Here is a 24,847-nt window from a genome sequence, read left to right as displayed (position 1 = left end):
TATTCAAAAGCTTTCACGAATCTTGGTTCCCATTTCATCTTAGGCTCTGTTTGGGATTACTGTTAAAAATTGTTGTGCTGTTAGAAAAAATTCTGCTGAAAAAAGTGATGTTGTAAAAATCAGATGACTGTTTGGTAATTTTTTTGATACGTATATGTTTTGATGCAAAAAATTAAAAATAATGATGCTTTTGGTAAGGTTTTATGGTAAAATCAGTATCTACTTCCCGTAACAGCTTTTTCTAAAAGCATGGAGGGACTTGTTTTCACTTACAGCAGCTTTTAGGCCAAAATCACTTTTTTCAAAAGCAGTCTTTAAATTTTACCAAACAATTTGTTAACTGCTTTTGGCTGCTGTTGTTGTCTGCAACAGCAATACCAAACACACCCTTACTCGCAGTGGTGGATAACAAATAATGCCTATCGTTGTTTAAACTATTTCGCTCAATCGTTGTTCAGACTATTTTGCTCATTTCCCAGTTTTCATTTCACGCCTCATGTTCTCAAATGGCACTAATGTGATAAGCCTAAAATTTGAAACTAACTACAACATTGTTGTAACAGGAGAATTCTCTAATGAAGTACAAAACTTTTATGCACAGACATTGGACAGTTGCAAAGTTAATTAGGTGGACAATTGTGGAATCTTCAGATTACAAAGAAAATACGTCAACCTTTAAGTTTACTTTTATGACATCCAAACCTAAAGAAAAGGAATACAGAAAAGCCACTCTTGCCAATTGCAGTAAAAGATGAAGCATTATTTCAAAGAAAGAATATTTTTCTGCATTGTTTTATGATCCAATTAAGAAGCCTCCCATGCAAATCAAGCATATTTGATCCTGTCTTCTACTCAAACCCCACTTATAGCATGTCATCAAGCTCCATAAGCATAACTTATTCCCCTATACTTCTCCTTCATATACAAACCTAAATGACTGCTAAACAAATTACCAAGAAGAGACAAATTCGACACACTGCACTTCCCAAGTAATGGAGACCTTAATTAAGCAAATGAGGTACGTAGTCTTTCGACTACTTTACAAATGTACACATTCATGGTTACATTACATATACCATGTTTGTATAATCTAGAAAGTATAAGCATAACAAAATCTCATTACTTCAAGTTTTTGAAATGTATGCTGATCTTACAATGACTATTGGTGATTATTGTCAGGAACAAACATTCTGGTGTACAACAGCGTAATAGGGACACTCCTGGTAGGCTAAGATTTTCTGACGTGGAACTGGAGAAAGAAGAAGCCGACAGCACCAGGGACCGACGAATCCCTCTCCAGAAAACTCAATCCTTCAAAGGAGGTATATGACACTTTCACAACTTATTTGGTTCTTAATAGTGGCTCAACTGTTAATCTAAAACATGACAAGACATTATTTTGGAATTGCAGATAAAAATAAAAGCTGGTTTAATAGACAGTTTTCAGGACAAATAATTGAAGAATACAATATCTCGGATAGTCCTGAGTACCCAGCTGCTGTTGCGGCAGCTGCTTATGCCATTAAATCGATTGAAGACATGGGCATTGAAGCTCAGAAAAGGGAAAATGCTGCGTCTAAAACCTTGACAAACATAGGGAGCAAATCAGAAGATAAATCCACCAAGGTCAGAGAACTTCGTGCTGACTCGAAAAAAATTTCAGGTAAACACGCTTAGATTAAGAGGTCTTAATATAAAAATTCTTATGAACTCTAGTGAAATAACTTGTGGCCAACTGTTACTAATCAGGCGAAGTTCAGGAAAAAAAGGTGCAAATCACTACATCTACAGATATAAATATACCAGAAAAAGTTGCGGCTCCAGTACCATCCATCAAAAGGAGTCCTACAACTGCAGATGAACAATCTAAAAGCATTAATGCTGTTGAATCCAAAAACAAAGAGCCTAGAAGGACAGATGTTTCTGCTCCAAGGATAAAGAAGAATCCAACTTTTGCAGAGAAGAATTCAAACAGCATTGGCACCGGAAAACCTGAATCAACATTTCCAAAGTCCGATTATCAAAATACCAAACCAGCCACATTCCCACCAACTGATATCAAAAGACAAGGTTCAACAAAACCTGGCATGGGAAACACCGAGGCAGATGTCTGGGAAAAAGCTGAGATGGCTAAAATTATTGAACGGTATATAACTTCACTCAAAACCCATGTATTTGGCTACTTCTCAATTGTTGACACTTCTATTATAATTCTAGTAACAATTGGATTTTTAGGTATGAAAAGTTGAATGCCACAATCCTTGAGTGGGAGAGTAAGAAGAAAACAGCAGCCAAGCGCAAGATGGATAAGATAGAGGTTCTGTTTTTATACCATCTATTCTGAAATAAAACAATACGGTTTTTAGAAGCTGACAACCTACTTAAATTGCAGAGTGACATGGAAAAGAAACGAGCTAAAGCAATGCAGCAGTATCGAACAAAAATGGCCATGATAGATCAAATCGCAAGTGGAGCAAGAGCCAAGGCGGAGGAAAATCGAAGACATGAAGAGGTTCAGGTGAAAGAAAAGGCACATAAAATCCGAACGACTGGGAAATATCCAGCTTCGTGTTTCTGCTTCTGACTGCCATCAGCGACAAATTACCTAACAAGGCCAAGGGAACTTGTAAATATTACAAATTTATATAGTTTGTAAATTATGTTATCAGTTGTGATATTTATATTCCTGTATGTATTTTGCTTTTTATGTGACAAGAATGACAGGGAAAACAACTAACTTCTTGTTGTGAGCAACTCTAAAGGATGTAACCATAAGCATTGATTTAGATAATACCAATCATATAATGAAGCATAGCTCAAATACTTAATCCACACATCAATTTCAAAACAATGAGGATACATGAAAATATCATCATCAAAGTTAATTTAAGACAGGAAACCATCATTTCAAATATATACTTATTATAAGCAGAGGTTATTTAAATATATCGTTACCGAAATCTCCAAGTTAGGGACACATATCTTCAACTATACAAAGGAACATTTCATGTGGCAAACTCTCTTGCCAGCCAATCTAAGACAGGATATGCAAAGTACAATACCATGACGGACGGGACTGCAAATAGGACTGTAATTAGCAAATACAGAACTAAGATGGCGAAACTGCAGGGCATTGCAAAAAGAACAATTGTGAGGAGCAAGATAACCATTAGTGTCTTTAACATGAAGTGGATGAAGAGATCTAAGGGTTTATGAGAAGTACGAGGTCTCTTCAGACCTAGAAACCTAGTGATGCTATTACGGCCATTATTGTTTGACCAGACTGTGCTAAACTTGGAGACCTTCTGATATTAGTACTTGCAGAATGATTTCCAATAAATGATGTGCTTCTTGAGGAGCAAAGCACTTGATGATCCTCAGAAGCGAAGGAACGAGACTTAATCCTGTCATGATTCAGGTTCTCTAACATCCAGAGAAGAAAGTAATTCTTAGAAGGAAATTTGAGGTTCCCCTTGTAAAGCAGTCGCAAAGTTAACAAATGGCACCAAGGGCGCGATATAAATAACAGAATCTGGACTTTCTGATTGGAGACCATAAACGAAGCCAATTGAAGCCCTAGGAGGCAGTTTTTACAGAGTAAGTGACCACACCATAAGACATATGGAACATTCTCAGCCATATTAAATGATTCGCAGCATATTGGGCATTCCCTGCCCTCCTCTGAACTGTCGCTTGAGCAGGTCTCATCATTCGAAGATTCTAAACTAGCTTGACCTTGTTATGTAGAGCCCTTGTTGAATCCAGCGCTTCCAATGACCTTTGTGATAAACCCCCACATTGTAGCAGAGAAGCAATCGTTATCAATAACTGAAACACTACCTGCTACTATTCTGAAGCTTGAATAAGAGATTTTATTATTTTATTACTTCAGCCATCCTATAAGTAGTCAGGCCTAGCATGGTATAAACTGATTCAGGAGACTGCAACACACTTAGCATTTGGATTGAATATAAGTGCAAGAAACAAGATCAATAACACTACTCAAATGTTAAAACAACTCTGAAGATGCTATATAACTTAGTCCCAAGCTACATAGTAGATTTCGTGGACTAAGAAATTGCACAAAAACACAATTTTCATGAATTACAGCTCTGAGTTTCAGGCTTACATGCTGACAAACAGATAATAAGAGCCAAAAATTGAGTTTCTTGAACACCTAAATACTGAAACAACAGTAAATATACTGTATTAAGTTCAATGTGAAATTAGATTTTAAAACTTTATGGACTAAGAAAGTACACAGAAACAGATACATTGTCACATGAATTGCAGCCTAATCCGAGACTTTTTAACATATACATGCTGGCAACAGATGAGATCAAATTGTATACTTTTTATCTGTGAAGCCACAAGTTCAAAACCGGTAAGCCTCATTCATACATCAAGACCTTCACGCACATGCTAACCAGGAGTCTTATGCATTGGCTACAACCTTGATGTTTACAAACAGATAATACAAGGTAAAATAATATCAAGTATCTTAAATCATCGACTATACATACACCTAGTGACAGAACATTTCCTGAATCACATAAACACACATACAATCATACATTACAATTGCGCAACAGAGTTTCATAATTCACAAGGTGATCAGAGACTAAAATAGTTTAAGCATTGGATTCAAGAAAATTAGAAAGTCAAAAAAAAAATGGTAAACATTTTCAAGAAACTTACGAAATAAAATATTTAAATAGTAAAAAGCATACAGTAAAAACTTTACGAAATGGCAAAGTAGTTAACCTTTTGATAGGATACAGAATATATCATACTTATAGGTATATATATACAGGGAATACATAAATACAAACTAAAATTAAAATAGAAATTTAGAACTAATCTAAGCCATTAGATCTACCTAATCTAATGGTCCCCCTAAATCACACCATCCAACTACCCAGCAACCTCTCACACCCAATTTCAGCTTTTCCCCTCCATTTTTAATTTGATATTTCCCGTCAAATCATAATTTTTTTTAAATCCGATTTCACTGTATTTTTCTACATCTTTCAACGATCGATTTGCATATCATATGTGTTATATTTCTAATTAATTTAAAAAATAAAATTATTTGATTTCTAGTTCCCATTCTAAATTGGTTTAGTAACCCTATATAGGGCTGCACATGGGTTGAGCAAACCGACCAACCCGACCCTTTTTCAACCCGAAAAATCCGACCCGACGTAAACCGAATTATAGATGGGTTGTTTCTTGATCAACCCGACATAAATGGGTTGGGTACGGGTTATAAATATTTTTACCCTAACCCAACCCAACCCGATTCATTAATATATCATCCATAATTTTATATAATTTTTTAAGTTTGATATATATTTATACCTTTTCTCATATATTTTCACGTAACTACTATAATATCTTAATTTTTTAAGTTTTATATGTATCATATGTTTTCACGTAACTACTACAATATCTTAAATGATTTGTGTATTTTTTTTCCATCTCCAATATCATATTAAGATTTCTAAGTAATATGATAGAATTTTATTTGTTCAATTTATATTTGCATATTCATTTTCGTTTACAGATATATGGTTAATTTATTTGAGGATGCATGTGATTTATGATATGATATACATTACTAAAACTATGATGTTAATCAAATTTTAATATTAGCAGTATAATTATAAGTTATACACATTTCATTTTTATTTAAATTTTCAAAATGAGCGATAATAAATAGTTTTCAAATTTTTTTTATCGGATTATTCAACACATCCAAACCGACCCAAACCGATGTACGACGGATAGGGTTGAGTTACAAACTTATATTTTACGGGTTGGGTTAAAAAATTTCAAACCGATTTAATTGGTTCGGGTTGTAAAATCGCCACTAACCGGCCAACCCGACCCATGTGCAGGCCTAGCCATATATATGCACACAGAGATTTGGACACAACCACCTCAAAAAAGAAGAGATCGCTTCAGTATCTCTCCTCCTCTCTCTCGTTCTCTCTCTATCTCTCTCCGTCTCTCTCCCTCTCTCCCCTCCTGAAAACTCCTGTATGGCCCCCACCAGTTCCTTCACTCAAAACATCCACCATTTTTTTTGCTCACCACAGACTCATTTTTTTTCTCACAAAAAAAATAATATTTGTTTTATTATTTTTTGCAAAAACTTTATTAATTTTTTAAAAATAAAAGTATTATTTTGGGGTCATTTGTTAACTCCTGCACCAAATTAAAAGTACCAGACGAGTGACTATTGACTATTTAAAATTGTTTGTATGTTTAGTTATTTTTCTGGACGAGACAAATTTTCCTCTGGACGATAGAGGCTTAAATTTTACTCTGAATCACACCAAACCTGTGTTGTGGTTTGTTGTGTTCATGTTTGTTGGGAAAAAAATGATTGATATGTGTTTTATATTAATTTTATATTTTATTATCATTATCCTTTTATATTCATTTGACATAATTATATTTTATAAATCTCATATGAAAAATAATTTATTGTAATTAAATAAATACCCCCGTACCTAAATATATGTCCATTTGGTCAACTTGACCAATTTTTAACTGAATTTACACCTATTATATAATTGAAAAAAATAATTAAATTAATATTATTGGAAAGTACATTTAGTCTATTATAAAATGTAATTTGCATATTTGAAAAATAATTAATCAATAATTTTTTATATTAATTCAAAAATTGGTCAATTAGACTTCTAGAAAAATAAAATGGACATGTAAATAGAGACGGAGGGGGTAACAAAAACTATTGATTTTATAAGATTGTACCTTTCTTTAAAATGTAATGATTACGTATAAACTTGATAAAAAATATTTTTTGCTTTTTCTAGAAAATATGAAAAAATTTGACATGATATTTTATTAATAATTTAAAAAAATACATTGTTCAGGAAAAAAAATATTTTTTTTATCAAACGACATTACTCATCCAGTATTCAGATAATCAATCATCCAGCAATTTTATTCATCCAGAAAAGATGGTTCAGATTTAACAAATGACCCGTTATTGTAAATTTACAAAATTACTTACCCTGGCAAAATATACAGCAGGGTCCACCTCCAGCTGAGCCAAGATACAGACAAACAGCCCCACAATCATAGACGATAGAACAGCAGTTATTTTATTATTACATTTTAATTTTTTTAATAATTAATAAAAATAATAATTTAGGGGGAGCCTGGCGTCTTTGGTTAACGAAGCAAGCTCATCATCTTCTTCTTGTTCTTCAACTCTCTCTCTCTCTATCGAATCAAAATTCACACGAATCTCAAAGGTATATTCGCTGCTCCTTCTTCATATATTTATAATTTTAATCATTTTACACTACTTCTCCAATTATGCTCCTCAAATCTGTATCTATCTGTATCTATATAACGTTTAATGTGTAATTGTGATGCACTTTTGTCAATTATTAACTTGCTTTTATTCACTTGCCGCTTAATATTCCGATTGTGATGTGAAAATTGAATTCGTGTTTTGCTTCGAATTATAATTTATTTTAATTGATTTGATTCTAATTTATATATTTCCATCAGGTCTGGTGTTGCTTCGTGAGCTGTTAGATTTTAAGTTTTTATCATAATTTGTGATAATCCGAGATTAATACAATAATTCGTATTAGCAGTATAAGATTAGGAGATGTGTATATAATAAGGTTGCGACAAGAAGAATAAGAATAGAAGTATGTATAGGCCTCTTCCGACTAGTGCTACTCATGACGGATTAGCTTCCGAAAGTGGTGGTGATGCTGTGGTTACACTAGATCAGGTTCCGTGTTGGAGTGATGCTGAGTTTAGGTTATCGATTGATGCTGAGAATTCTGGTTATCCGAATTCGTATTTCCCGGATCCTTTAGCTGCTGCGTCGTCTGGAGGAGGTGAGAGTGGTGTGAATGGAATGGTTTCTAGGTTTCCTGTTGACCATGAAATTAACTCCAAGATTTATTTATGGAGAGGGAATCCGTGGAACCTTGAGGTGGATGCTGTAGTCAACTCGACAAATGAGGTGAGCGGAATTTTATAGCTTCATAGTATTTTTAATTTGTTTTTTTCTTTTATTTTATGTAATCGTGAAGGTGATGTAACTATATGGAAGTGATTAACCTTTTCACTAATTGTCTCATGTTTATGCCATACAGAATTCATTGACTATGTGTTAGTTTAGCTTGATTCTCGATATTGTTATGTGTGTAGTAGTATATTGTCAAAACCGTGTGTATCGTCCTACCACCTCTCATTATAATTTGTTCTCAAAGATGCTCAAACTTCTACACATTTCTTCTGTTATCTTGCTCCTGGTTTTGTTTGTTGATCTGGTCGTTGTCTAGTCCTTCACTTAAATAACCAATTGTAATGCATCAAAGCAAATCAGGAGTTAACTTGTTTCTTCTGTGTACTGGAGACTATTATAAAGCAGTCCGATCACTCGTTAGTCGCATGGTTTAAGTCATTCTAATGAGTTGATAGCTTATTTATAATCTGGCTTTTGTCAGCCTATAAAGCACAAGTTAGTGAGGTATGTTGGTATCGTACAATATTGATGGTCTTTAAGTTTATAATCATAACATCTATTATTTATGGTTGACAGAACATGGATGAAGCACACAGCAGCCCTGGTTTGTATGCTGCTGCCGGACCTGGTCTTGCTGAAGAATGTTCAACACTTGTAAGTTATTAACCAATTAAATATGCATATAAGTTCAAGATCAGGTAGCATTTTACTAATAAAGCAAGCTTTCAACTTTTATCTATCTAACTAGAATTGAAGGAGATGACTTTTCTTTGGCAACACATAGTGGGAGTATATGTTCAAGTAAAAATTGACACTTTAAGTTATTCTTATTATAGGGTGGCTGTCGGACGGGTATGGCAAAAGTTACCAATGCATATGACCTTCCAGCTAGGTGATTACATATTCAGTAGTGCATTTTCATGATTTTTTTGGTAATATGTTTAATGTGCTATGAAATTTATACTCCTGCAATGACAAATAAATTGCAACTTATCTTCTAATTTTAGTTATAAGACAGGTTAATTTATTTTAATTTATGATGCCAGTTTGTTTTGTGATTTCCGACTTGTCATTTCCCGGCTGTATATATGTATTAACTTTGTTTCACTTTACTTAATACGGTTTGCTACTTGTAGTATTCTTTATTGTGCTCATCAATTTATTATTGGTCGAACACTAAATTGAATATGTTTTCCATTTTTAGGAGGGTTATACATACAGTTGGTCCCAAGTATGCGGTGAAATATCATACTGCTGCAGAGAATGCTCTTAGTCACTGTTATCGGTCTTGCCTTGAGCTTCTCATTGAGAATGGGCTACATAGGTAATTTGGCGGACTAGTATCCGTCCTTTGAGATGAGACTACATTCTCTACTTTGTTGCTAGTAAATTATTTATGTATGTATATGTATCTACAGTCTTGAACTTACTGTTTTTAACATTTAACTTTTTCAGTATTGCGATGGGATGTATATACACTGAGTCCAAAAACTATCCACGTGAACCAGCTGCTCATGTGGCAATAAGTGAGAATTTGAAATGTGCTGCTTTTTTTGGAATAGTAACTTCTTGTTCTAGTTGATTACTGTATAAGGAAAAAAGAGCATAAGATATGTTGGAAAACTAATCTTTCTCTGCATTTTATTATGTTTGGCTGATTATAAAGTCCAGCATCAGCTGGTAATAAAGTACACTATCAAGATTATTTCTCATTTTCTCTTTATGCTGAATATTTGTGTTGTTTAATATATTTACTCATGTTGCAGTATCTTACACAACTTTCAACCAGATACAATAGCATATCTCACATATGCTAAACTAATATTTTTATGAACTTATGAATTTTAGAATTATTGATTCATTCAAATTCCAATGAGGTCACACTCATATACTTTTTATATTTCCAAGTCTATTATAGTGTTTGCAATAAGTCCAATTTATGCTCAATTGCTCATACATGCTCATTACTGTCTTAAAATTTTGATCATGTGTATGAATGGTTTATGTAAGAGTACTAATTCAGTATTGCTCCCGTGTCGGTCACATTGCCTTGTATTGACTGTTTTGCTTAAAAAGCCTACATGTTGTGATAGATACCAAGGTTATGCTTGTTATATTAAAAAATCTGAACATTTATGTATGTATGCTTGGTGTTTTTATACTAGAAAAAAAAATACTTGTGCGCTATTGCATATTCGTCGTTTCTTATGTAATCAATTAATCAGGAACTGTGCGAAGGTTCCTTGAGAAACAGAAAGATAAAGTAACAGCTGTTGTTTTCTGCACAACAACTTCATATGACACTGAGATTTATAAGAGGTATGTTATCTACATGTTTGTTTTCTGAATAGATATGTAGGATTCTCATTATTGCATATAATCCTACAGAATATCAATGAATAGTTAATAGAATATTAACTCTAATTACGCTTTATCTTCTGAGGATCTAGATTGCTCCCTCTGTACTTTCCACGTGACAAGCAAGAGGAGGAGGTGGCCATTTCCAAGCTCCCTGCCGATGTTGGGGATGAAAATGGTGAAACAACCATAGATGAACGCAAAATTAGAATAAAGCCGTTACCTAAAGCGAAGAAGTCTGTTCCTAAGTCTTTCCAATCCCCGATGGATGTTCCTGTCAGTGAAGTTGGACTGGTTAGACGGTTAGTCAAGCTCATTCTATTATGAGTGCTTTCTAACTCATAGCTAGAATTGAAGGATGATCAATGTTAGGTATCCAATTTGTGTACAGAATATGGGACAATATCTAAATGGCTGCAATGTCTTGCTAATTAAATTAATAATTACAATTATTTAATTAGAAGATAGGTAACGCTAATCAAGGGAAAATGAATTGCCAGCTAAAAATTATAAGTGTCGTGGCAGCCATCTCAGCTGCATCAAATATCATTTTGGCGAGTCTTTATGGAAAGAATGTGGGCACGACAAATATTTCATGAAGTTTTGTTGATCGGCTTGGATGTGCTTGTGGTTTGGTGAAGTCATTATTCCATAGGCTTTGTTCTTAGTCTCTGTTTCCAATAGAAGTAGGGGCAGGAACTAGTCAGAAAAAATTTGGAACCAGATTCTGTAATTAAAAAGATGTTTTGTTTCTGTTTTGATCCCAACGGTAGAATATATTATAAACAGTGTAATGCTTAATACACCATAAGTTATTTGTGACTTGCTGCCACCTATGTTGCAACTGCAGATCAAAAAGTTAGTCCGTTAGATTTGTGGATTTTTTGGCTAAACTGTATTGTTTTTAAGATTGAACAATATTAGATATTAAAAAAAACCATTTTGCCTGAATGTATTCGTTTTTAAATATGCTATATATGCCAGAATTTTATCTGCACATTGGTTTATTTGTTGTGCTGGACATACCTCGACAGACCAGTAAAAAAAACCATTTTTCTCTATCAGGAACTCTTCGTATCTGGATTCTTATCTGGATCCTACATTCATGTCCCTAATAAAGGATCCAGATCAGAGGCGCAAGGAACAGTGGGAGAAAACAGCTCAAGCACAAAATGGGTTTAATTTTGCTAAATTGCTCGGATATGGTGACATTGGAGGACCACCCCTATCTGCGGCTGAAGAATTCTCACTTCACTCGAGATATCTTTCAAAAGCAAATTCTCTTAATCTTTCTGAGATTGCAGAAATGAAAATTGTGTGAGCGACTCTGACCTTTTGGTTCCAGATCATAAATTTGTGATTTGCTCTGTGACTACATGCCACATCTTTTGCACTCTTTACTTAGGCTTAACTACTGAGTTTCTTGCAAATTACACTGAAGCTTCTGGTAGAGTTTTATAGATGTCTTTGCATCAAGAGTATGTATACTGACATTCAGTGATTCATCCTCTCTTTTTCAGTTATAGAGGTGGAGTCGACAGTGAAGGGCGCCCAGTTATGGTTGTGGTGGGGGCACACTTTCTTTTACGATGTCTAGATCTGGAACGGTTTGTGTTTTATGTAGTAAAGGTAGTCCAGAGCTTCATTTATGCTTATGTCCATTGATTTTTAATGATATACATCTGTTAGATTAATATAAAGAAACTTGACAGTCAGATCATGTATGCATCATCCTTTCCTTTTCTGGCATTATAATATTTCTTACTTTAGCTATTAGTTTGTGTTGCTATTTGCTAGACAGACAAGTATAAAGTCTTCCGAAATATTGAATTTCAGGAGTTTGAGCCCTTGATGCACAAGCCTTTCTCTATAGTGTACTTTCATTCAGCAGCATCCCTACAGATGTGAGTTCTATTTTCTTTTTAATAACCACTACTTTATTGACTTGTCATGACCAACTTTGTCTGGAAACCTTCTTATGTGTACTGTATCTTGTGCTTTGTTTATGTTTTAGTCATGCTTACATCTATTTTTTGTTAAGCAATCAAAACAAACGTAGTTACGTTTTTATGGACTTCCATAGGCAACCAGATCTGGGATGGATGAGAAAATTACAGCAAATTCTTGGTCGGAAACTCCAACGGAACCTACATGTATGCCAAGCTAAATATATATTTAGTCTAGCATCTGTTCACCTGTCTGTACTGAGTTCTGACATGGTCACTTGGTTTTGTAGGCTATATATGTGCTTCACCCTACTTTTGGACTGAAAGCAGCAATTTTTGCGTTACAGCTATTTGTAGATGGTGTGGTATGTATTACTGTCTAAATAATTACCAGAACTTGTATCTCATTGTCCTCTGATAGCCAATTCTTTTCCTGGAACATGATCTTTAGGTGTGGAAAAAAGTGGTATATGTTGATAGGCTTTTGCAGCTATTCAAATACGTTCCACGGGAGCAGCTCACCATTCCAGACTTTGTGTTCCAGTTGAGTCACCTGTTTGATTTTGAATATATTTTCTTCTTGTAATATAGTTAAAGATGCAGTACAGTATATTAATGACTTGTTGATTAGGCATGCTAGTCATGGCTTTATGGTTGGTTTAGGTAAAAGATCGGTGATTTCTGTGATGTTCCTGATGAATTTGTTATTGCAGGCATGATCTTGAAGTTAATGGAGGAAAGGGCCTTATGGTGGACCCCAGAGCGAAGTATGTTTATCAGCGACCATAGCCGTCTGCGATTTTCTTATTCTTTTCATTAGTTAAAAGTGTAGATTTTAGAGGGGTTGGTTATGTTATTGGCATTAGTTGCCGTTCTTGACATTTTTCATACCTTGTATCCAGATTTCAGTATATATTACTTTTCAATCTGTAAGCACACTTGAAGCAAATTGATTATTCAATATAAAAAGAAGGATTTTATATCTTGTCATTTTCCACCTAGTGTTCTTTCCCTTTTCAGATGAAGCAGAATGTCAAGGAAGTTATGGATTCTAAGTTGATAACTTATAACGTAATCTGTAATATTAAACATACAAGACGGTTTGGCCGAGTGGTCTAAGGCGCCAGATTTAGGCTCTGGTCCGAAAGGGCGTGGGTTCAAATCCCACAGCCGTCAATCCTTTTTCCTTTTTTTTTTTCGTAAATTTCTAACAGCCCCTTTTTTCTGGTTATATAATTGGGGGTTGTTTAGTTTTGTTAATCAAACCATATATTCAAATCGGAGTATTGAAATCTAGAAAGGCAGGTATATTGCCCTGTACGTCTACAATTTTGTACAATTCCCTGACATCCATAAACATAGAAAGATCTTTCAGAGAAATTGATACGAGCAATGAACATATTTTGATATTGATCACTTGAGTTTTTTTGTGAAATCTGAACTTTGAGTCAACTTCAAATTCACCCAAGTTCTTTGAAAAACGATGATCCATCACATAGAAACCTCACATCCACGGGGAATGATAATGACGGTCCATAAAAATTGTGTACGCTAAAAATTGTGTACATCACAATTTTAGAAGGAACTCGTTTATATTATATGATGATTGACAAATCATGTGTAAGCTAAAAAATTTCACGAATATCTTAATAGAAAAATTTGAACATATAAAAAATGTCGTTAATCCCCTGTATTCATGTTAAATTTATATATATTATACTAGTAAGTAGTAATGATTCGGACCCATATTAATATACGTAAAAAGTAAAAATATAAAATACAAGTGAAGGTCGGGAAAAATGTACGGATAAATATTATTCTTTCGTCATATTGAATTGTTAGCGATAACATTATTCTCTCGTATAATTTGAAAAATATTAACAATCTAATTGATACAGCTGGCACGTTACCGCTTTATCTTACAAACAAACACGTGTTGTGACGTACGGAGATTAGGATACATTTTTATGTGATTAGAGACCGAGTTGTATTGATAAAGCTGAACTTTGAGTCAACTCCAAACTTCACCCAAGTTCTTTGAAAAACAACGATTCATCACAGAGAAACCTCACAGCCAAGAGAAATGATAATGAAAGTTCATAATCATGTGTACGCTAAAACTTGTGTATATCACAATTTTAGAAAGAGCTCGTTCATATATCATGATGGTTGACAAATCATGTATATGGTAAAAAATTTTACAAATATTTTAATAGAAAAAATTTGAACACATAAGAAATGATGTGAATGCTTATATTCATGTTAAATTTAAATATATTATACTAGCAAGTAGTAATGATTCGGACCCATATTAAAATACGTAAAGAGTAAAAATATAAAATACAAGTGAAGGTCGGAAAAAATGGAGAGATAAATATTATTTCTTTGTCATATAGAATTGTTAGTGATAACATTATTGAAACTATTCCTCACATAATTTGAATAATATTAACAATTCAATGTTACATTATAACTTTATCTTAAAAATAAACACCTATTGTGACGTAAGGAGATTAAGATACATTTTTATGTGATCGCAGACTGAGTTGTATTGAGAAAGCTGAACTTTGACTCCAACTCCATATTCCACCCAAGTTCTTTGAAACATGACGATCCATCACATAGAAACCTCACAGCCAACGGAAACGATAATGAAAGTCTAGAATCATGTGTACGCTAGAAATTGTATATTTTATAATTTTAGAAGGTCCTCGTTCATATAATGTAATGGTTGACAAATTATGGGTACTACCTTAAATCTTGTACGATGCGCGGGTTTCCGTTAATATTTAAAAATTTTAGTTATTCCGTTATATTATAATTTTAAAATATTTATATAAATATATAATAATTATAAATTTATAATAAAAATAATATAATAACTTGTGGTCGTAGTTTAGTAAGATAAGTATACTATATATGATAGTTTAACAATTTAGTAGTTTAGCGGATATATTATACTATTTTTTTTAATAATATGATAAGTTGTGATTGTAGTTTAGCAGAATAAGTAGATTATGTGTGTAGTAGTTTAATAATTCAGTAGTTTAACGGATATATAACATTATTTATATATAATTTTTTTAATAACCAAAATTAGGGGATAACCGTTGAACCAAATTATATCTCATTCATTTGAAAACATAGGAAATGACGTGATCCCTATATTCATATTAAATTTATGTATTAAATTTATTCACGAAATTTTCGGTAAATAAATTATACAAGCAAGTAGCAATCCATAGACAAAAAGTGAAAATATAAAATATAAAAAGAATGGACGGATAAAATATTATTCCTTTGCCATACTGAATTATTAACACTATTAAAATTCGTCCTCGCATAATTCGAAAAATGTTAACAATCTAACAGATAAGTATTACCGTGTGACCACTTTATCTAAAAAACAAACACGCAGTATGCGTATAGAAATTAGGATATATTTTTATGTGACCAAAGAATAAAATAGTACTTTTGAGTTTTGAGTTTTGACTTCAACACCCCCACCTTAATAAAAAAAACAACAAGTTGGGACGACAATCTTATCAAAGTTTCCAAATCATGGCAACTGGTGATAGTGAGGCGGATAGACTGATGGGTACACTACATGCTTTTGACCCCCAACAATTTGGTTGGGTCTATAAAACGACCCCTTTACATATTTGTACAAATCTTCAGCCTCATACGTAGCTAGCTTTTGCTTTCGCTCCCTTTTCTTGTAAAGATGTACATAATTGGTGGGATTCATTTATGTTCTAGCTTAAGCCTGTTTCTACTGTAGCCTGCTTTTGTTAAAATCAGAGAGTATTACAACATCTGCTTATGTGTCTTTGCATACATCACCGCTCTCTCTGCCTTGCTGCTCTTCACATTTGTCTCCAAAAATGGAAGACTCTTCTCTATGGTTTCTATATAATGCTAGAGTTTTGAGATCTTCGCATGTTTCTATATCAGCAGCCTGCAATTTGTAAGAGCCTGTGCTTATGCTGTGTTAATGGTGGAGGTAAAAGTTCTGTGATTGAGAACTTGTGTGTGCCAAAGACACAAGTTCAATCACTGGTAAACCAAAACAATAAAACTGATAATGGCTGTATAATTACTAAACACGATAGTCTGGTCTTAGGCGATCGATTTCAGATACCCACAAAAAACTGACAACCGATAGAACGTCAGTTTCATACTTCCATATACAAGATTATACAAATCATACATTGAAGGACAAACAATGTACTCTATTGGGGACACCCAAATTATGAGTGCAAAGACATTTACAAATGGCAAAGCCAAATACAATCACTCTGAAAAATCATACCAAAATCAGCAGCCTATAAAACTAAAATTCCTCTATAATGATTATCGTCATAAATTTATTAGGACCTAAACTCAAATTTGTGTGATTGCAACAGCAAGATTATTACCTGCAGCGCTTCTTTGTCCACGGGCGCGTCTAGTTGTTTTTCCCCACCCAGCTAAGCTTCTGTCCTCTACACCCAACTGAATACTATTAAAGTTCTGCATTGTTGGATTGCATACTGGAGCCACTACTACGGCAGGGGAAGGCTCAACCACACATCTTCTCCTTCCTCTAGCAGCACCACTTCTGGTACCGTTCCTTCTTGTCATTCCTCCATTCCACTGATGGCCAGTAGCTCTCATCAGTCCTCCAAATGTCTGAAGATCTTCTGTGACCTCATGCCTTGACAAAGAAACAAGGCCCGGAAGGATATCCCTCTGAAAGTCCTTTCTCATCCTTCCTCTCCTTGCAGGGCCTCTTCGGGGTCGACCTGGTAATGAAGCGGCGCCTACATCTTCCAAGTTGAGGATTTCAGGTACAAAAGGGTCAGGCATGTAGTCTGCTTCCAGAGTCTCTGTCAGTTGCAATGTCATGGCCTCATATTCATCCAACTCCCTAGGTGTATCAATTTTTCTACCATTTTTGCCATTAAAATCTTTGTTAAGCCTCGTCTCAACTTCTTCTGCTGAAGAAGAAATTACATCTGCAAACCATTTGAGGGGATCTGGCAATTCGGAAGGATCCAATTGAGTACATTCCTTACTAGGATCCTGACTGTATGAGAGGGCAACTATTGCTTCCGCTGCACTTCTAACTACTTCATCTGGTTGCTTCTCAGTAACCTCAGGTGGCGACTGCAAGGAACCCTCATGTTGTTTTTGTTCTTTTGTAGGTGAAAGAGCCTCCACAGTCTCTGGAACAGCAGGCACTTCCAGATCTATTTCGAATGCAACCTTCACCTTCCCACTGGTGCTTGCAACAGAAGAGTCTAATATATCTTCATCCTCACTAACACAAAAATTCAAATCAATGTTCCTAAAGTTGCATTTAGTATCCTTTCCCTTCTCTGCTATAATAGCTTCTTCAGCAATAGGTTTATCAAACTCAGCATCCGTTGAATCAAAAGCTACATTCATATCAAACCCTCTATGTTTTCGTTCATTTGTTGGGTTTACAACATCGGGGAGATAACTTTGAATAGATGCAGATGTAGATGAAGAGTCATTTTTTGAGATGCCCATTTTTCCAAATATGGGAAATCCAAGTAATTTCCCATTGCTTATAAATTTAGACTCCCTCTTCACCCCAACATCACAACTACTCGAGGCAGCTGAGACATTCCGAGTAGATTGAGGATTAGGTTCTTTTACAGTTTCCCCAATAAGCAAAGGATTACAAGAAGGCTGCAGCAAACCCGATTCTAAATCTTTCCTTGTTATGGTGGATACTTTATTATATACTGGCTTCTCTCTCATCCACGACAAAGCTGTAAAATGGTCTTCACATTTCCTTTTTCCATCTAATACTTCAACATCTCGAGGTGGAGGTTCCTCGTTGAAAGAATCACATGGAAGGACCGCATTCAAGTCCAAACCCTTCCCAGACTTCGAATCCATCACATCTGATCCCAAGGCATTTTTAAAAACATGGCTTGTTAAGTGATTTGATGCTGCAATATCAATCTCATTACGTTTCAGATTATTATTATTACAACCACGTGAGGATAATGTTGCTGACAGATCCTTGGAAGCCAATGGGGAGCCTGGGCAAAATCCATTCTGAATAGGAACTCTGCTTCCTGATACAGCATTCAAGCTAGGGTTAACATTTAGTTCCCTACTCAAGGTTTCAGATAGTATGACAGATGGCCTCGGGTGCAATGATGTTAATTTCTGCGTCAAACTAGGATAAGATTTTCCCCAAGATGTGACAGAATGAGACCAAGAATTGGTTGCATCTGAGGAATTATACCACGGGTATGGATTTGATATATGGGAAGTAACAACTGACTCTGGTTGGTTGTAGTTAGAATAGCCATGACTTCTGCTAGAAAACTCATTACCACGATTTCTCTCGGTCCACGGTCCGTCCTTCCTGGAATCAGGTGGAAGAATTCCTTGAAGTTGTTTAGTCTTGCTAGCCATAAATAACGTTTGCTGGGAAGTTGAAGGCAACTTCTCTGATTGGTGAAATTTAGGAATACAATTTGCATCAATTTCACAGTTCCCTGTATACGTTATATTCAGATAAGGCAATAAGCAACTAAACATGAAGAGAAGATTGCATCTAGATAATGCGGCTGCAACTAACTATTGTAGACTCTTTCCTAATAGAGAGACTTGCTACTTTCTTAAATTGATTAAGAGCATGTAAATTGATGAGGCATCTTTGTTGTTTGCAAGGATTTCATTCTCCTTTTTAGTATTGGTCAATTAGAGAAGTTTAATTCACTTTTTATATCTTATGTAAGTGCATTTTTTCTTACAATTTTGGCAAACAAGAAGCCGGCATATCATATAAGTTTAAGGTTACATATAAAATTGATACAACTACAAAGACAGTAGATTCTTTTTTGAAAACTTGCCCGGAGGTTCTAACTTGCTCCATACATCTCTTTAAGTTTTTTTATTCTTGAAGGGATGGAGAGTCGGATGCAACATTTGCAGATAATAAACCAATAGATACGGCCATACAGGTCATTCAAAGAAAAAGTAAGTGTTTGAAGGAAAAGTAAGGAAGAGGGAAAAAGATTTACCTCCTTCATACATATAGGATAACCAGCCTCTCCCCGCGCCTTTATCTGTTTCCGATATATTGCTAACATTCCCATTACTACTTCCGCACTGAGAGTACTGGAAAAAATCTCGGGATAGATCTACAAATTGTGAGTTTGGTTTAGTAGATTTATCCAAGCCTCTTGTCTCTTCATGGCACACAGAACGATCAGAAAATTCAACAAATTTGGGAGAATTGCTTTCCTCGACCTGAATTGGCTCATTAAGATCAGCCAAGAGATGAGGAATCTTCATACGTGAACCAGATGAAGTATCTCTAATGCCATTGGTCTTCCCACCACCAAAATACTTATCTATACTACTTTCCGGTGCAAGTCTATGGTTTCCTTTTGGTGGATAAGCTAAAGTGTCAGACATCTTAGTGTCACGGAACGGTTCTTCTTCTTCTTCTTCTTCTTCTTCTTCTTCTTCTTCTTCTATAACAATGCATTCATCAGCTGGGATTTGAAGATCAAACAACGTTTTCCTAACCTTTGAGGGTCTAGAGTCTAAGAAGGCAGATTCTTTCATATCACATCTGTTCTGGTATGAGACTACATCAGTTTGATTGTTATGTCCTTTCATCCAGCTCGAAGGTGAATCAATGACTTCAGATCCCATTATGGAGGGTCTGACGCATCCAGAGTTGGCTAAAGGAAAGCTCGGCATTTGCCATTTCCTAACTTCGTCGGATGGAATTTGAGATGGTAAGAAGCTTGATGATGATGATGTCTCAATTGATCTCTGCTGCTTATATAGTTCCTTCCTTTTGGCTTCTTCCATCATTTCCCTTTGCACCTTATAAAGGCGGTGAAGTTCATATACCTGGATGACAGGATACCATATAATCAACTAGCATAAATGAAAATGTAGACAAATGATACACATAGAAGAGCTGCAACGTAGCCCATCACATGCCGCAACAATTAGTAAGAAACAGGGAAGACAGCAGATATATGGCAAAGTATATACCTGATTTTTGAATATCGTGTCATGCTCAATCATCTTCTGTCTTAATACATCTTTCTCATATCCTGTATATTCTTCTCTTACCGTCTTCTGCAACATGCCATTATAGTACTGCCCATTCAGCAAGTTCTTATCTCCATAATATGGAGACCAACTGCTACTAGTTGAATCCTCATTCATATCTGTCATGGAGTAATATCCCGGCGTGTTGCTTTTACAGTGCACTTTGGTTCCCATTCCTGCTAACAAAATGGACAAATTCAAACCTGAACTCATAACATGTAATTTTACCAATCATCCCAACCCTATAGAAGCACACTAAAAGTGTCAATTGATAACTTATAAGACCCTGACATCAGTTCTAAAGCACATGTAAAATATAAAATTTTCTCTAGTATAAGTAGGGTGCGGCATAAATTTCATTGGGCCCACGTCCTAACAGTTTAATTTGTGTCCAGGAAGCTACCTAAGTTTCTTAACATCCTAAATGGGCAAAATATCACTTTAGGCTATATTTCAAGCTTCTACAAGACCAAGGTATTCACTTTCTCTGAATATATAAAGTGTTTTGCTGAGCAACCACAGCACTTAGCAGTTCCAGATGCAAATAACATCAATTACTTTATGATTACAACTTTGAACTCCACATTTGATATGTTTTATAACTTCATATACTTGTTCTCAAAATTTCAATATAATCAATGACATTTTCTGTCAAGGGAAAATCCAAATTATAGCATTCACAACTGGAAATATATTATATCATCCTGACAATATATAGTGATCAAAGCTGGTAGCAGCGTAGTTGCTAAGTTAATAACTTGCTAAACAAATATGGACTTTTGTAAGAACTGTAACTTCGACCTATACAAACAATTCATTCATCCAGACCTCAGATACCGAGACTAGATGACTATACCAACTTACTAACACATGCAGAAGGCTTACATAGCAACAACAGTTCTGTCTCACACGTCTGAACATGGACATCTAAACCTTATCAATAGAGATTATGAAACTTCACCATTTAACAGAAGTTAAAGTGTATCCAACTAAAACCCAGGTCCGTAATCAGTCTGACACATTTCATCTTATGTACAACAAATGTGCAATTCAGCAATTGCAATTTGATGGCATGCGTTTCAATTTAAAGCCTCTTTTAGCAAACTAGCATCTAATCAATTGCCTACTAAATATAATTCAATTTCCGCAAATGCGGAACAATAGATCCTTCCAATCTCATTAAAATGAGTTTATAGACACACTGAAACTCAAGTCCAATATCAACAGCATCAAAAGTCATACCCAATTTATATAAAAAATCATCTACAAATCTACAATTGTCGAAAAATACGAATTCAATTCAATAAGTACACCAACAAATACAAACTGATCAACTATCAAGCCAACATTTCACAAGCAGATAAATAACTACGAGCTACTAGACAATAAACATAAGCAAAACAAACCCAATTATTTCAAGATAATAAAAACTAATTATCCCCTATAAAATCAATAAAAAAATAAAATCTAATCACACACAAAATAAAATATAATTTTACCTCAAACCCACATCACAAAACAGCCTTCTTCAACAACCATCTACATAACTTGAATAATTAAACAGTTTCCAAAAATCAAATTAAACTAAAAAAGTGAAGTAATAATTGAGGAATAAATAATTAAAAAGAATAATTAAAAAAAGAAAGAATAAAGTGGGTGAATTAAAACACCATTGATGAGGCTTAGATCGTGATGAAAATAAGTAGATATCGATCAGCTGGAGGGGGGGCAGTGTGTGTGATGAAAGAGAGGTAAATGGAAGTTATAGATACAGAGGAAGAAGTAAATGTGTAGATTTTATATAAATTTAGTTTTTTGGAGAGAGAGAAAGCGAGATCCCAGATAAGAAATCTCCACACAAACGCGAGAGAGAGAGAGAGAGGGAGAGAGAGAGAGAGAGGGTTCTCTTTGTGTTAAAACAGTGACACAATATTTGTCAACATTTGGTCTCTTTCTATTCTCTCATTTCTCATATCTTCCTCCTTCTAGTACTCTTTCTTTTGGCTTTTTTTTTATCCTTTTTCATACTTTTTGTTTTTCAATAATTAATTAAAAAGGTATTAAGCATTACTTTGAATTTAAAATATAAATTATAGATTAAAATGCTTTAATGAAAAAATATGGATCTTAGAAATTACACTCACACTTTATGATAAAATGTTACCCGTAACACTTAAGTTAAGTATTCGGAATTGGTTCTTAAAATCTTACTCGATTGACACTGATGTGACAATCATTATATATTAATTTATGAATGTATATATATATATGTACATCCTCATTTATCAGAAAAATCATTAAATAAATATTTTATATACTTTGAGAATCTAACATTTATGTACCAATAAATTTGCTTTATTTTTCTTTCCCTCTAAAAATTTAGAAACTTGCCTTACACTCAACGAGTGTGAATTGAGTTACATTTAGCTTACTTTTTAATTAAAGAAAGATGGTAATAAAATTTACAAAAATACAATTTACAGCGAATAACAAACTAACAAAGCATGATTTTACAAGTTACAACCAACCCAAACAAAATCAAATTAAACACAAAAAATTTACTCCCAAATTTAAAAACAATTGAAGTTCTTTTATTATAAACATAAATTGTCGTAAATGTGTCTAAATATAATTACAAATTATATGTTTATGTTAATTTAAGGAAAAGGAAATACTTGAATTTCCGACAAACAGGAATATTAAAAATAGTTACGTACTCGGTACTATTACCACTACTGTAATGGAGAGACAAGACGATGTGAAAGGCATTTAGAACAGCAATACAAAAATCAATGAATATTATTAGTGACCTATATACTGTAATTTAGAGTTGAGGGTTCTAGCTTGTAAATTACATCAAATCTTACAGCTGTCCCGTATTTATGTTACCCCTCCCTCCCTTGTTTACATTTTTTATAAGTGTCCGACACGTATTTTAAGGTGCATATAAAATATAGTTATGTAACTTTTTTTTACAATTTTATTTTTCTGAATAAAAATTAAAAGTTTTTATTCAGTAAAAGAAAATTGTAAAAATAAGTTACATAACTATACTTTTTATGCAACTTTAAATGCGTGCCGGACACTTTCTCAAAAATGTAAACAATTGGAAGGGACTCGGGAAGTATTACTTTATAACTAGTACGTACATTAATAACTACTCCTTATGTCCCTAAAAATGTTTCATATTTGTGTTGGACACATTAGTCGATGCACACTTTTAATTGTTAATATCTTTAATTTTGTATTAGTATTAAAAATAAAAATTTTATTGAAAATTAAAATACTCGTAAATACGAATCAAACAAGACTATATTTGATTTTATAGATTAGACTTAAATTAATAGTCAATTGTTTACCATAAATAATGTAAAAAGTCAAAACAGGAAATATAATATGGGACGAACGACTTGACACGAATTTTAACGTTTTTTTTAATATTGTTCTGTATATAACTTTTATTTTTTGTAAAAAAATAATTGATGTTTAAAACTTAATTTAAAAAAGAATATAAAAATATATTTAATTTTACTTAAAAATACATGTTAATTATTGAAAAAAATATATAGAATTGAGTTGAATGAGACGAAAGAGTAATATTATAAAAATCTGAGTTTGTGAGTTGAATAAAGAGAATCTAAGACACGCATTGTGGTTACCTACAGTGCAGATGATCATAGTATAGTACACCACATTTGTTATGTCCCTTTATTGAATAGTATACGATTTTTTTGACATGATACAAAAGCATTGATTATTGACTTGTAAAACGTAAGATAATTTAAACACCGTCCAACTTTTATATGGATATGAATTTAGAATCCTCACCCAGTTTCAATCAAATAACCTGGCTAGTAATAATTTTACGAGATAATAAGAAATTTAATGATATGAAACACCTCACAAATGTTTATTTTTTACAAGGGGAAAAGGAGGAGATATTTATCTCAAAATTCACTTACCTTACCTCACACCGAACTTGTGAGTCATGTAATACGTGGTTGTCAAATCTCAAAATTGTACATTGTTGTGACCCATTCTCCCTCTTTTTCTTTTTATTTGTTTCTTAACTTTTCTGCACACATCTCAACGCATAGTAAAAATTATTATTTTTAAAATTTTCTTTTTATAAATAAAAGTTTAAGTTATATATTTTAATTCAGTAAAAAAAAATTTAAAAAATTATTATTTTAACTATGCGGTCAAAGCAACTAAAAATAAGTACAGAAAAGTCAAGCGATTATTAAAATAGAACAAAGGGAGCACTATTGTAATAATAATAATTTGCTTATTCAATAAACTTACTATTCTTTCCGTTGATATTAGAAAATATAGACAAAAGAGGGCCCTTGAGGGTTTAGTTCAGGGGTTACCGGTTACACAATCACATTACCATTTGATCCGGCCGCATTTACAA

General features: G+C 33.8%; 3 protein-coding genes and 1 non-coding gene across 4 annotated transcripts; 3 read left to right on the top strand and 1 right to left on the bottom strand.

Annotated features, from left to right (window-relative positions):
* Nucleotides 1–853: 853 nt before the first annotated feature.
* On the top strand, nt 854–2,814 carry LOC141663880 (uncharacterized). Its single transcript, XM_074469728.1, has 6 exons — nt 854–1,018; nt 1,180–1,322; nt 1,412–1,663; nt 1,750–2,146; nt 2,236–2,317; nt 2,393–2,814. The coding sequence occupies exons 1-6, from the start codon at nt 993–995 to the stop codon at nt 2,582–2,584; spliced, it is 1,092 nt and encodes a 363-aa protein (XP_074325829.1). The 5' UTR covers nt 854–992; the 3' UTR covers nt 2,585–2,814.
* Nucleotides 2,815–7,145: 4,331 nt separating this feature from the next.
* Nucleotides 7,146–13,312, top strand: LOC141667115 (uncharacterized). The gene is made up of 15 exons (XM_074473480.1): nt 7,146–7,289; nt 7,552–8,020; nt 8,603–8,680; nt 8,863–8,918; nt 9,231–9,350; nt 9,482–9,552; nt 10,252–10,345; nt 10,477–10,686; nt 11,450–11,701; nt 11,905–12,013; nt 12,221–12,288; nt 12,468–12,537; nt 12,621–12,695; nt 12,782–12,873; nt 13,044–13,312. Exons 2-15 carry the CDS (start codon nt 7,700–7,702, stop codon nt 13,117–13,119), a joined length of 1,692 nt encoding a protein of 563 aa, XP_074329581.1. The 5' UTR covers nt 7,146–7,289; nt 7,552–7,699; the 3' UTR covers nt 13,120–13,312.
* Nucleotides 13,313–13,426: 114 nt separating this feature from the next.
* Nucleotides 13,427–13,506, top strand: TRNAL-UAG (transfer RNA leucine (anticodon UAG)). The gene has a single exon. It is a non-coding gene; the product is annotated as a tRNA-Leu (tRNA).
* A 2,962-nt stretch (nt 13,507–16,468) lies between these two features.
* Nucleotides 16,469–22,362, bottom strand: LOC141664062 (uncharacterized). The gene is made up of 4 exons (XM_074469917.1): nt 21,930–22,362; nt 20,371–20,606; nt 19,380–20,223; nt 16,469–18,851 (listed from the first exon to the last, which is right to left on the bottom strand). Exons 2-4 carry the CDS (start codon nt 20,602–20,604, stop codon nt 16,714–16,716), a joined length of 3,216 nt encoding a protein of 1,071 aa, XP_074326018.1. The 5' UTR covers nt 20,605–20,606; nt 21,930–22,362; the 3' UTR covers nt 16,469–16,713.
* Nucleotides 22,363–24,847: the final 2,485 nt, after the last annotated feature.

This window comes from Apium graveolens, chromosome 6, assembly GCF_009905375.1.
Source record: "Apium graveolens cultivar Ventura chromosome 6, ASM990537v1, whole genome shotgun sequence".
Taxonomy (NCBI): Eukaryota; Viridiplantae; Streptophyta; class Magnoliopsida; order Apiales; family Apiaceae; genus Apium; species Apium graveolens.
This window is presented reverse-complemented; position numbering and strand designations above follow the sequence as displayed.

Excerpts from the sequence above, each read along its gene's own strand:
- LOC141663880 (XM_074469728.1), top strand. The coding sequence starts at position 993 with ATGGAGACCTTAATTAAGCAAATGAG. Across the intron at positions 1,664-1,749 it reads TGACTCGAAAAAAATTTCAG|GCGAAGTTCAGGAAAAAAAG; the intron begins GTAAACACGCTT and ends GTTACTAATCAG. Across the intron at positions 2,147-2,235 it reads ATGGCTAAAATTATTGAACG|GTATGAAAAGTTGAATGCCA; the intron begins GTATATAACTTC and ends TTGGATTTTTAG.
- LOC141667115 (XM_074473480.1), top strand. The coding sequence starts at position 7,700 with ATGTATAGGCCTCTTCCGACTAGTGCTACTCATGACGGATTAGCTTCC. Across the intron at positions 8,021-8,602 it reads TAGTCAACTCGACAAATGAG|AACATGGATGAAGCACACAG; the intron begins GTGAGCGGAATT and ends TATGGTTGACAG. Across the intron at positions 8,919-9,230 it reads GCATATGACCTTCCAGCTAG|GAGGGTTATACATACAGTTG; the intron begins GTGATTACATAT and ends TTCCATTTTTAG.
- LOC141664062 (XM_074469917.1), bottom strand. The coding sequence starts at position 20,604 with ATGGGAACCAAAGTGCACTGTAAAAGCAACACGCCGGGATATTACTCC. Across the intron at positions 20,224-20,370 it reads ACACGATATTCAAAAATCAG|GTATATGAACTTCACCGCCT; the intron begins GTATATACTTTG and ends CCTGTCATCCAG. Across the intron at positions 18,852-19,379 it reads ATCCTATATGTATGAAGGAG|GGAACTGTGAAATTGATGCA; the intron begins GTAAATCTTTTT and ends TAACGTATACAG.